This window comes from Astatotilapia calliptera, chromosome 6 (genome assembly GCF_964374335.1).
Source record: "Astatotilapia calliptera chromosome 6, fAstCal68.1, whole genome shotgun sequence".
In the NCBI taxonomy this organism is placed as follows: Eukaryota; Metazoa; Chordata; class Actinopteri; order Cichliformes; family Cichlidae; genus Astatotilapia; species Astatotilapia calliptera.
This window is the reverse complement of record NC_137427.1, coordinates 38,166,553-38,178,452: the sequence shown is the minus strand read 5'-3', so window position 1 is coordinate 38,178,452 and position 11,900 is coordinate 38,166,553. Positions and strand designations below refer to the sequence as shown.

Sequence of the window (11,900 nt, the reverse complement as noted above, 5' to 3'; positions counted from 1 at the left end):
GCTGCTGCTAGTGGTTCAATAAAAATTGCAAACAGTGAAGGGGAGAGTGGGCATCCCTGCCTGGTGCCCCTCAAGAGACAGAAGCTGGAGGATGTCTGGTCATTTGTTCTGACACAAGCTGTTGGGGAATTATATAATATTTTTAACCAGTTTATGAAAGAGGATCCAAAACCAAATTTGTGTAAAGTTGCAAATAGAAATTTCCAGTTAACTCTGTCAAATGCTTTTTCTGCGTCTAAAGAGAATATTGTAGTTTCTAGGTTTTTACTGTATGAGTAGTCTATCAAATTAAGTAATCTACGTGTATTTGTTGATGAGTGCCTACCTTTTATGAAACCAGTTTGGTCAGGATGAATTAAGAGGGGGGTTATTTTCTCCAGTCTCTTTGAGAGAGCTTTGCAGATTATTTTAAGGTCTACATTTATAAGGGATATTGGACGATAGCTTGAGGGATATACAGGGTCTTTGCCTGGTTTTAGCAGGAGATTAATGTTTGCAGAATTCATATTTGATGGAAGTCTGCCCTTTTCTTTAATTTCCAACAACGTTCTGTAGAAAACTGGTGCTAGAATCGACCAGAATTCTTTGTAGAATTCTGCAGGAAAGCCGTCTGGACCTGGAGCCTTATTATTGTGCATACTTATCAGGGCTTCCTGGAGTTCACCTGGTGTCAGTGGTGAATCCAGTGCCATTGCTTGAGTGTCCAATAATTTTGGAAGAGTTATGTTGTCCAAAAACTGATCAATTTCTTTTTTAGATGGGTTTATTTGTGGTGAATACAACGTTTTATAGAAATCCCTGAAAATGTTGTTTATTTGTATCGGTTCATATATTGTGTTCCCAGATGAATCTTGAACAGCACATATAGTTGTTTTTTCTTTATTTATTTTTAGCTGGTCTGCTAGAAATTGACCGGATTTATTACCATGTTCATAATTTTGTAGGCGTAGTCTTTGTACTAAGAATTTTGTTTTTTTTATCAATTATCTCATTTAATTCTAGTTTTGTTTTGCGTATTTTGTTCAATGTTTCCTGATCTTGGTGGGACGCGTAGGCTTCTTCTAGTGATTTGATGTTTTTTTCTAATTCCTGAATATTTTTGTTTTCTTTTTTCTTTTTATGTGATAAGAAAGAAATTATTTTACCTCTCATCACAGCTTTCCATGCTTCCCATAGAACAGAAGCTGATGTTTCGGGAGTGTCATTATAGTCCAAATATGAAGTCCACTCTTTTTTAAAATATTTAATAAAGTCTTCATCTTTAAGTAGTGATATATTAAATCTCCAGTTTTTTCTTGGCGTAGTATTATTCTTGTGCATTAGTGTTAAAGATACAGGACCATGATCGCTGACAGCTATAGGGTGAATCTCAGTGTCTGAAATGTCGTTCAGCAGTGAGCTGCTGACCAAAAAATAATCCAGGCGAGAGTAGGAGTGATGGACATGTGAGAAAAAAAGTATATTCCTTACTGGTGGGGTGAAGGGAGCGCCATGCATCGCAAAGACCAAAGTCGCTCATATACTGTTTGATTATATTTGTGGACTGCCAATTACGCTGAGTTCCCGCTGTATTGAGCCTATCCATGTCTTCATTTAGTCCAAGGTTAGGGTCGCCTCCAAGAACAAGTGTGCCATCTAAGTGTTCAGAGAGTGCACTGAAAAAACCGTGAAAGAATGAGGGATCATCAACATTTGGACCATATACACTTGCAATACATAGCTTTTTATCACGTATAGATAGTTTAATGATTAAGAATCTACCCTCTGGATCTATAATTGTATCGAGTACTGTGAAATTAATATTTTTATGTATTAAAATTGCTGCTCCCCTTTGTCTAGAATTATAACAAGCTGAGAACACATTGGGAAACTCAGGTGTTTTAAGTTCATTCGAACCTCTAAGAGGTCTGTGGGTCTCTTGTAATAGGACAATATCCGCCTGTAGTTTTTTGAGTTGGTTAAATATTTTTAACATCTTTTCTCTGGAGCCAGCTCCATTTATATTCCATGTAATGAACCTCAGTGTACCCATAGATGTTTGTGTATAACTAGGGATGTATGCTGTGTGCGTCGCTTAGACAGGTGGAGAGAATACGTCACTTGTTCATAAATAAAGAGAAGGAGAGAGAGAAAAAAAATGTGTGGCGAGATGCTCCCTGAGTCTGACTTTGTGTATGCATAGTTACTAATATGAGTAGGCTTGGCTTAAGTGTGTGTGTATCTTATATGACTGTGTGCGCTGTCTGACTGATGTAAATGTGACATGTATTATCTAACAGACACGCAACACTGAGACTTAAAACATCTATTGTGCTGTGTTTCACATATAAAACAGTTTCACATCATGAAGACGCTCTTCCAACACAGAGGCATATCTGAAATCAAAACAAACAAGCAAATATTAAAAAATTCAATGGAGTTCCCCCCTTAAACTGTAGAAAAGTGAAATGGAAATCCCAATTTAGTCTCTAAAGACTGTTAATTCTATAAAGCAAAGAGAAGGCAAGGTTTCAGTGTCCATCAGTGATGTTCAACAGTTCATACACTTTCATCAAACCCATTGTAACAACATCCACGGTACTTTCAAAACAAGATACAGCAGAAACAGCTTTCCAACACCATTTTTTAAATTTTAAACCAGCACTTGTAATGAAAAAAATCTAGTGATGTAATCTGAAAATCTGGAACTGTTGGGCTCGTACTCACAATACAATGAACTGAGCTTTTAAGCTGATCTCCTTTTGTCTCGACAGATCAGAGAATAAACAATAAAAGGAACATAACTTATGCACTCAAATAAAAGGCAAAGCAAATAACATTACTTATTGCCTGTGTATGTCCGATCTTTGAACACTGACCAACCCTTTTTAAAAGTTTATAGAAAGATAAGATTGCTTAAATTTTACTTTTAACTTTTGTGTGAGTTATAGTTAAGTCGTCATGTGTGTTATGACATCACAAACAGATTTTTAAAAATATTCTGAAGACGAACATGTTTACAGACTCGTTGGTGCTAAAATAAATAAATCATCTGTAAATCACACTTATGTGCTGGCACGTGACTGCAAGCAGTCTTATGTTTTAGCATTTTGTGATATTAAAATGGTAAAGAAATGAACTGTAGCTGCTTTCTTACTGTAATAAGAGTCATAGTGGAGTAAGTACTTTCCCAAGAGTAGGCCAAAGACACTAAACCCATTACAATAAGAACCTGACTGTAAAAGATTACTACTCATCTTAATCAGAATAACCTTTAAAAAAAAAAATAAAAACAAACAAACAAAGCCAAATCCTTTCAACTTTCCTTAGACCAACAAATCTTTGACCACCTTTATTAAAAGGCGCTGTGCAAATATTTTATTTTGAAAGTTTAGTGACTGCTCAGCAGTTCCCATGTTTCCCTCCCTGCAAACTGTGGATTTGGGGTCTGTCTGCAGCAGGAGACCACCACACTGACAAGTGTAGGAAAACACAAGATGAAGCAAGCAGCATCTGGACTTTCAAGTTAATAGAATTAGTATAGCACCTTTAAGAATAAGAACCTGCCACAATATATATGAAGAATAAAAAATATATATTTTAGCTCCCATAAAGCATTCAGAGAATGCAGCATTTCGTATTTGACCAGTGAGAAATATCCCAGTCACTGGTTCCATATTTGGGGGGAAAAATAAGGTGACCTGCTCACTGATTCTGGATCAGCAGCACAGCACAGGAAAAAAAAAAAAAATCAATGACCCAGTTACTGTAACCCAAGAGTTAAAATACGACGTACCAAACATGTTAATGAAGTTTACAAAAACAAAGCCTAAAAACATATAAAAACAACATACTGTACAACATGTATACATATTCTATACAACAGACTGTAAACACAGCTATCTAGTGGTCATGTATTTTGATACAGTAGCTAGAATGTTAAGTGATGACTGCCACAAGCAGCTCCAACAGCAGAGCCAAACCAAAGCCAGGATCCTGTTATTGATTGATACCATTCACATTCAGGGAGAGCTGGGTGATAACCCCAGAGGTTAGTGGCAAGCGACACTGTTCGAATGGTTTAAAACTTATGTGCAAATTTGATTATTCAGCAGATCAAACTGGAAGGAGCAGACTTTTTTTTCCCTGTTCAAATTGTAACACATTGCAACTGGTTATCAAGTCTGCTCATATTGCACTTGATAACCAAAATAAACAGCTAATCTGAGCTCTTTTGTTTCACCTGAATTAGTTGAAATCAATTCAAACAAATAAACTGAAGGACCAACAGTTTTCACTGATGGAAGCTAAGAAAGAAAAAAAAAACCCTATCATGCATGTTTGTAATAGTTTGTAAACAGTGCAGTAGACAAAGAAACTTTCTGACATTGGTTTGGCCGTACTGACTAATTTTTTCACTGCTATGCATCAAAAATGCTCTGAAAACAAACCAACCAACCAAAAAAAAAAAAAAAGCAACAATAAAGTTAATACTGCCAAAGTCCTGTCTGAGATGAGGCGGTGTGGGGCTTTACACGGAGATCTCCTGAGAAGGAGAGCAACACAGCCTGGAATCTGAGGGCGAGTCCTTCTGAGAGATGGATGGAAGAAAAAGAGGTGGAAAGAAGGTGGAAGGATAAAAGATGTTAATGCTGGCATTCAATCATAATACTATTTCACCTATACAACCACCAATAATACAGAGGAATCATGAAAACCGCAAAAGCAGAATGAAACGTTACAAAAACAAAATGCGTGCCTTTATGAATTAATAAGTATTTTCTAATAACGCAATTACCTACAAAATTATAACCATCAGTGTTTAAAATGGATTCGATTATGATTATTCATTATCTGCTTCTTGTATTATCTCTGCAAGAAGCAGAGATAGTGCAGGTAGATGACGTGTCTAACTGGTGTCACCCATCCACAGCAATGGACAGTGGACAGAGGTGAAGATCAGAGAGCAGGTAGGGTGGAGTGAGTGAACACATACGTCAAGGATGACAGAAGGAGAGCAGCAAGAGTTTACAAGACCTGGTTTGGAGACAGTAGCACTAACAAAAAACACAGGAGGCTGAACAGGAAGTAGCAGATTTTTATTGGGAGAGATCAGAATGGATTAGTAGTGAGTGTATGAGAGGGACATTTCCAGCTGAGTGGTTTGGACAAAGAGAGGCGAGCTTGAAATGGTTTAGACATGTGCAAAGGACGAATAGTGCATGTATAGCGCAATAGATGTTAAAGATAGAGCTGTCAGGAATGAGGAAAACCACAGAGAAGAGTCAAGTATGTAGTGACGGAGAACATGCAGACGGCTGGGATAGGGTGAGATGGAGGAAGATGATCTGCTGCAGCAACCCCTAAAGGGAGCAACCGAAGGAAGAAGAGACACGTCCTCTTTATAGTCTCATTTTTATAGTCACTAAAAGCCAAATTCACAAATGAAATTAAAACATGATTAATTCCACAGCCCAATTTAGTAATGAAGCCCAATATGCTTTGTTTACACTGATGGATCCGCATTAAAAAGCCCAGTCTTTTAGGTTGGAGAAGAGTAGATGAACTAGACAAGCAGATGAAATTCCCATTTAGACGTGACAGACTCTAATGCAGCGGTCCCCAACCCCCGGGCCTCGGACCGGCTGTGAGTCGTTTGGTACCGGGCCGCGAGAGAGGCTCAGGTGAGAAATGTATGGTTTTCAGGGTTTTTAATCGGTTTTCAGCGTTATTTTGTTATCGTTTTTATCGTTAACTCGGTTTTCCTGGGTCTTTTCACGTGTGTTATGAATAAATCTTTTTTTCGGTACCGGTACTAGTTTTATTTTGTTGTATTTATCCGCGACACCTAAAAGGCCGGTCCGTGAAAATATTGTCGGGCATAAACCGGTCCGTGGCGCAAAAAAGGTTGGAGACCGCTGCTCTAATGCACGTAATAAATCTTCATACATAGTATTAAAGATAGGAAATGAAAACACATTTAAAGTTAAGCCTGTGCAACTTCCTACAAAAACAAAAAAAAAGTAAATATGGAAAATGACAGTCCTAACACACAAAATTGAATTATTTGCAATAAACAGTTTTTCATTAGTGCCTGGAAGAAAAATAATTAATTAAAATTTGAACATTGACTTTTAAATATATATTAAGCAAAGACGAGTGGATGATGAAATACCTTGGAAACCTTCAGAGCTTTGTCTTTGTGAAAAGCAAAATCTGGGTTTTTTACTACCAGTCCTGCTTTTCCCAACAAAGGACTGTTCACCTACACACACACACACACACACACACACACACACACACACACACACACACACACACACACACACACACACACACACACACACACACACACACACACACACACACACACACACACACAGGAAACAAAAGTATCACTGTTTGACATGACAGAGTCCTGGCTTTAAATACCATTTAGCACATGATGTTATCATATTTCCAAGGAAAAGTGAAATTTTGGGATCCCCCGTTTTGTGGTTAATACAAAAATGTCAGTGTTAGAAAAACAAAAACAGACTTACTGCTTGTAAGATGTCGTTCTCTTTATCAGATTTTCTTACAGTTCTGGTGAGAGCATCAGGAGAGATGTGTCTGACTCGTCTCTCTGCAGTCAGCTGCTCACCTCGAGCTTTGCGCTGTTACCAGAGGAGCACGGGGCAACAGTAAGAGACAGCAAAAGTTACATATGGATATGTACAACTTCATTATTAGCACTAAAAATCAACCTGTAAGCTCTTTGATTTTTCCAGTAATGCCTTTTTTAATATTTATATAATATTTGGTGATCACAGGTTTTCTGAACTGTCTTCCTTCTTTTTGTTAATGCATATAAATTTTCATAAAAATCAAGTTTAATTATTAAACTTCATTTCTCAAGACTTCCCAGAATTATTTATTACCTTGATGAAGCCACCAAAGGAGCGGGAACGCGGGTGTTTCTTGCTGGGAGCTGGAGGGACCTGGCTGCCCTCATTGGTACGTGTCCCAGAGTTTGTCTGTTTGACTAACTGCACACAAAAACATCACATTACATTTTATTTCAAAAGAAACTGAGCTGTCAGATTTTAGTATAGTATGAAGACCCTTAAGCGAACCTGTCTAACAAGTTTCTTCTTCTTGGCAGAGTCTGGCATGTTGTGGTGGACGTGTCTGAAGAGCTCCTTCAAAGCCTCCTCTGTATATTGGTTAGCTGGTGACTGACACTGCTCCTGAGAGCCGGGGCCCAGAGCAGCTGCCCTCTTCAGAGGTAGTACTGTCCGCTGAGCAGGGGAGCTGCTGGTCGCCAGAAGCTCCAGATCATCCTGACAGAGCACAGGACAAGTCAGACTGTACACTTGAGGGCACACCGTTTGTATTAGAGCCATTACTGCACATTAATGCAGCCATTTATTCTAAATGCTTTTTAAGGTTTCACACATAATCACACTTGGATGTATCAGGTACAATTTGGGGCCTCAATTTGACATCAAACCTGCCCTGCTAAAACCAAACCTTAGCATAACCATCGTCATACTTTTCGCTGACTGTAAAAAGTAAGAGGAAGTGAAGAAAACAACTTAAAAGTTGTCTTTTAGTTTTTATTGTCTTTTCAATTAATTTATTGTTCCAAAATTCAAAAGCAGGAGAAATGCAACATAATGTGAACTTGGTTCACTAACCTTGGTCTGCAGAGCCTTGGTCCCAATGAAATGCATTCTAGCGTATTCCCGCAGGTAGACTGGGGCCTGAACAACATACAGCAGAAAGATGTGCCTCACTAAACCAGTAACATGACATTTTTAAAACCCTGATTCATTTTCAAAATGTTCAGCTGTTAAGTCACACGTTTGTCTATAATCACCCTGAAGAGTTTCTGTGAGTGTTTGATGAGAAAAGCCATGCTGCTGTTTAGTTTCTTCAGATTGTCTTTAAGGTCACCAGCTGTCATCTAGAGCAGGAGAACAGAATGAAGAAAATATAAATCTTACCAGTGTAAAAATGCAGGTCTTTTAACCTTCATAGGATATTGTCATGAAAATGTAGACTCAATAACAAAATGTATTTAACAAGCTTTTCAAATCTCTGTAATATAAGATCTGATTACATGTTACATTTTTCCAGGTTTGAATCAGCCTCAATGTATTAATTTATTATTTTCATTGATGCTGCTTTTTTAAATTGCCCAAGTTCTAACAACATATAAGCCCCTCCAATAAAGACAAAATGTGGGTTTTTTAGCCTGTGTTACAAAACATGTGCATTCCCTTAAAATCCATCAGCATATCCCAAACATTTGATTCTATTCATGTGAACGTAGTGTTTTCAGTGGGATCCACCAGGATACTCGCCATCCTCCACTGCATGAATGACTGATGTAAAAACTATTTAGCTTCCAAAATGAGCAAGACACTCTTGATCTATAATTTGCAAAGTTTTTATTTCTTTTTCTGAGAATCTTTAATATGGAGTAAATTATGACTCTTACATGTCTAGGCCAGAGGACGTGTGGAGCAAACATGAGGGCCAGGTTGAAGGAGGACATCTTGTTCTTGTCCTGCTGCTTGGCGGTGTGGTAAAGCAGGTCCAGCAGCAGTTTGAGCAGTGAGCGGTTGGCCTGAGGTAGGAGCAGGAAAAGAAGCTGCAGGGCTTCAATCTGACGCTCCTTGTTGGGTATCGTGGTCTTGTTGCCTTGTTCATCAAACAGAGTCATGTCTAGAAAAAAAGTTATTTAAAACAGACAAAATAGATTAGAGTGGCTATGTATTAAAAAACACAAATGTTTCACCAAAAACACGACAGAATTATTAAATGAGAATTGTACCTCTGTTCTAAAGTGAGAAAATAAAGGTATAACCAAACGTGTGTTTGTTTATATTCCTACCAGCTATTTTGAGGTGAGCATGAAAGTGTCTGTGTGTCAGCAGGGGCTCCGGCAGCTCTCCCAGGAAAGTCTTCAGCAGCGTGGCCGCATCATTGGGATGAAAGTCCCCAGACTCCAGGTTGAAATCAGCCCCACTGTTGAGGAGCTCCTTCAGGGCCTGCTGTCGAACACTGTTTCCAGGCACCCGAAACAGTCCCTCAACGTGCAGATCTAAGTGTGCAAGACCAGAATAATCGAATGTCATCATTCTGGATCAGTTTACGGATTCACCATTCCTGGATGGCATCAAAACAAATAACACAAGTAAATAAAACAAGTAAATAAAAGTCAGATCCGCTACAAAAAAACTGAATTCAAATGTTTGGCACTGCAGAAGGAAAAATGATTGTCCCTCAAAACAGATCATTTTCCGAATTGTACAGAAATATTTTGGATTTAGGGCAAGTGATGTTAACCAAGAACAACTAGCTTGCAACAATGAACTGAAATCCCCAATGCAATTGCATTCCACGTGGCCAAAGATGTGTCCACTACTCACACAGAGACACAAAGGCTTCAATAAAATGGTCAATGTACTCAGACAAAACAGACGTTATCCTGTTCTGTAATTATTTTTCCGAAAATGGAAATACTTCTACTCTATGCAAAATGATCATGGTAATCGTTTTGCACATAATTGTGCAACCCTATTTAATATGGCTGATTGGAACAGTTAATGCATATGGTGCATACATGTATTCAATTTGAAAATATGCTGACTGTTAAAGTCTTTTAATAATCACCACATTTAGCAGGATATTTCAAGCTTTAAAAATAAGTCAGTTTTTTCTTTGCGCTTGCACTCAGTGTGTTTTGTCAATGTATCTGAACAGTATGAAGAAGTTGTGGCAAACGTGTAGTAAGAGTTAACATATAGTACATATCAAATAAAATTTGCAGTGCTAAACTTTCAAAACTGATTATCTTGTTATTCTGCTCTGAATCCAAAAATGTACTGCATGATTGTGACCTCAGGAGAGTTTGTCTAAAAGAGTGCACAAACTGAGAAAGCCTCTTCACAAATGAAACACGGCCAATGTTGCAGCCAGTGTAGTTGCTTTCTACATGAGCGAAGAGGACACGGATGTATTAACAACTGATTAAGGAATCTGCGAATATCATTTAAATCACTCACTTTTACTCAGGTAATCAATAAGCTTGTACATCTGGGCCATGCAGCTTTCTGTCAGACAGGTTCCAAACACAAGGCTCTTATCTGTGAAAGCATGAAAAAGGAGATACTAAAAATTAAAGACCTCTCAACAAATTTGCATATTCTGCATGCGCTTTCAGTTTTCACCACAGTCGTAACCTAGCTGAGTGTCTGACCTTTGCGTTTAAGAAAGTTGAAAGAACGGAAAAATCCTCCATTTCCGCCTGTTGGGGTCTTGGGGCTGTCCTCTCCCAGAAGCTGTGCAAACTCTGACCCAGGAAGATCAATTAGTCTAGTAATGTTACTGAGCACCAGCTCCAGGAAAACATCTGGGTTCTCATGGCGGAGTTTCTCAACAAAAAAGTCTGGGTTGAAGATGACTGGTGGTCGGCCAGCACGAGAAGCCCCAGGAGATTCCTCATGGTTGATCACCATACTGTACACTGTATTGCTGAGGAGGAGATGCATAAGGTTAACACATGTATGCAAGTGTGAGGAGGACACTTTACATTTAGATTTAGCACTTTTATCCAAAGGGCTCTGGAATTGGTGTCTCATTCAACTATTTGCTGATACACCCATAACAGTGAGTCACCATCCAAGGTGGCCTTAACTATGTGGGATTCACAGTTTCACCCAAAGAAATGTTAACATAAACAGCAATAAGGTGTACACAAACTGTCTTATAGATCTGATCTTCAAAATTCAACATCTCAAGCAAAGTTTGATAAGAACTTTAAGACAGTAAGCTACGGCAAACAAGATTACTTTGTTATTTAGCTCGTTTTACCCTCTGAAGAAGCTGAATGCATACACAGACAGTGATAGCGTGTATATTATAGATGTTAACCTAGATCCATTTTAGCTGATGTGAAGTAGATCAGCCCAAACACATTATGTACATTCAAGCAACTCAGCTAACATTGTCAGTGCTTTATGTTCCCACTAGTATCCGATAATATTTTTAGACGTAGCTATACATTTAAATTGCTCCAAAACTGTAAACTGCATTACGACGACGACAAGCTGATGACACGCTGCTGTGCCACTACACTAAAATGACCAAGCTTGTGAGTGGCAGTTTATCACTCTCATTAACATAACGCGTTTTCAGCAGTTTAAAAACTCCATAGTTCAGCAATAAGCGTAAGAAACTCCTCGTCTATGTTAATACCAACAAAATATAAAAAATCTATTTCGTTTTTACCTTCTTTTTTCTGTGTTTTCATCTGCAGCTTTACTTGTAGCCATGTTCAGTTTGAATGCTCGGCTGTTGTCTTCTGGGCACCGCCTACGTCGTCAACCATTGGTGGTTGTCGAACTCGGGGCGTGACACGAGGGCCATGATTTGCATGTCTCTTACTATGATTGGTCAGTTTGAATGTAGGGGTTAATAGAGAGGAAAACGATATCAGTAAACAAACAGAGCTGAATGAACTAAATATTCAGCTCATTCAGCTATTATATATCCGCAAATTTTACACAAAATATCAGCCAGGCGTCAATTCTTTTTTTTAAAAATTACAGTTACTTTTGCGTTGTCAAGTATGACCTTATTATTAATAGTAGTAGTAGTGATAATATTAGTAGTAGTATATATATATGATTTAAAATTGCCCATAGGTGTGAGAATGGATCTCTGCCACGACAGACTGGCAACCTGGTGTACCCAGCCTCTTGTTCTATTGCAGCTGGTATAGGCTCCAGCCTACAGATTGGGTTCTCATTTTTTCCAGATGATTGGGCACCGTGGAGAAGAAGAGAAATTTAGTTTGTTGTGAAGAAGTTATGTGGAGCAGTTACAAAAGTTGAAAAGTGATCATATAAATGGGGGTTTAAATTTTCAAC

The 11,900-nt window shown here is 38.4% G+C and overlaps 1 protein-coding gene across 2 annotated transcripts; it reads right to left on the bottom strand.

Moving 5' to 3' along the window:
* Nucleotides 1-3,553: 3,553 nt before the first annotated feature.
* arhgap19 (Rho GTPase activating protein 19) lies at nt 3,554-11,409 on the bottom strand. Of its 2 annotated transcripts, none has more exons than XM_026171938.2 (12): nt 11,260-11,409; nt 10,229-10,503; nt 10,035-10,115; nt 8,861-9,070; nt 8,465-8,691; nt 7,841-7,927; nt 7,659-7,724; nt 7,095-7,301; nt 6,900-7,007; nt 6,522-6,635; nt 6,155-6,244; nt 3,554-4,570 (listed from the first exon to the last, which is right to left on the bottom strand). In XM_026171938.2, exons 1-12 carry the CDS (start codon nt 11,301-11,303, stop codon nt 4,511-4,513), a joined length of 1,569 nt encoding a protein of 522 aa, XP_026027723.1. In that variant the 5' UTR covers nt 11,304-11,409; the 3' UTR covers nt 3,554-4,510. The 2 variants fall into 2 exon arrangements, with proteins under 2 accessions (XP_026027723.1, XP_080159373.1); XM_080303247.1 differs by having other exon boundaries at nt 3,554-4,567.
* Between the last annotated feature and the right edge of the window lie 491 nt (nt 11,410-11,900).

Excerpts from the sequence above, each read along its gene's own strand:
- arhgap19 (XM_026171938.2), bottom strand. The coding sequence starts at position 11,303 with ATGGCTACAAGTAAAGCTGCAGATGAAAACACAGAAAAAAGAAG. Across the intron at positions 7,008-7,094 it reads AGAAGAAACTTGTTAGACAG|TTAGTCAAACAGACAAACTC; the intron begins GTTCGCTTAAGG and ends TTTTGTGTGCAG. Across the intron at positions 6,636-6,899 it reads CCTTTGGTGGCTTCATCAAG|CGCAAAGCTCGAGGTGAGCA; the intron begins GTAATAAATAAT and ends CTCTGGTAACAG.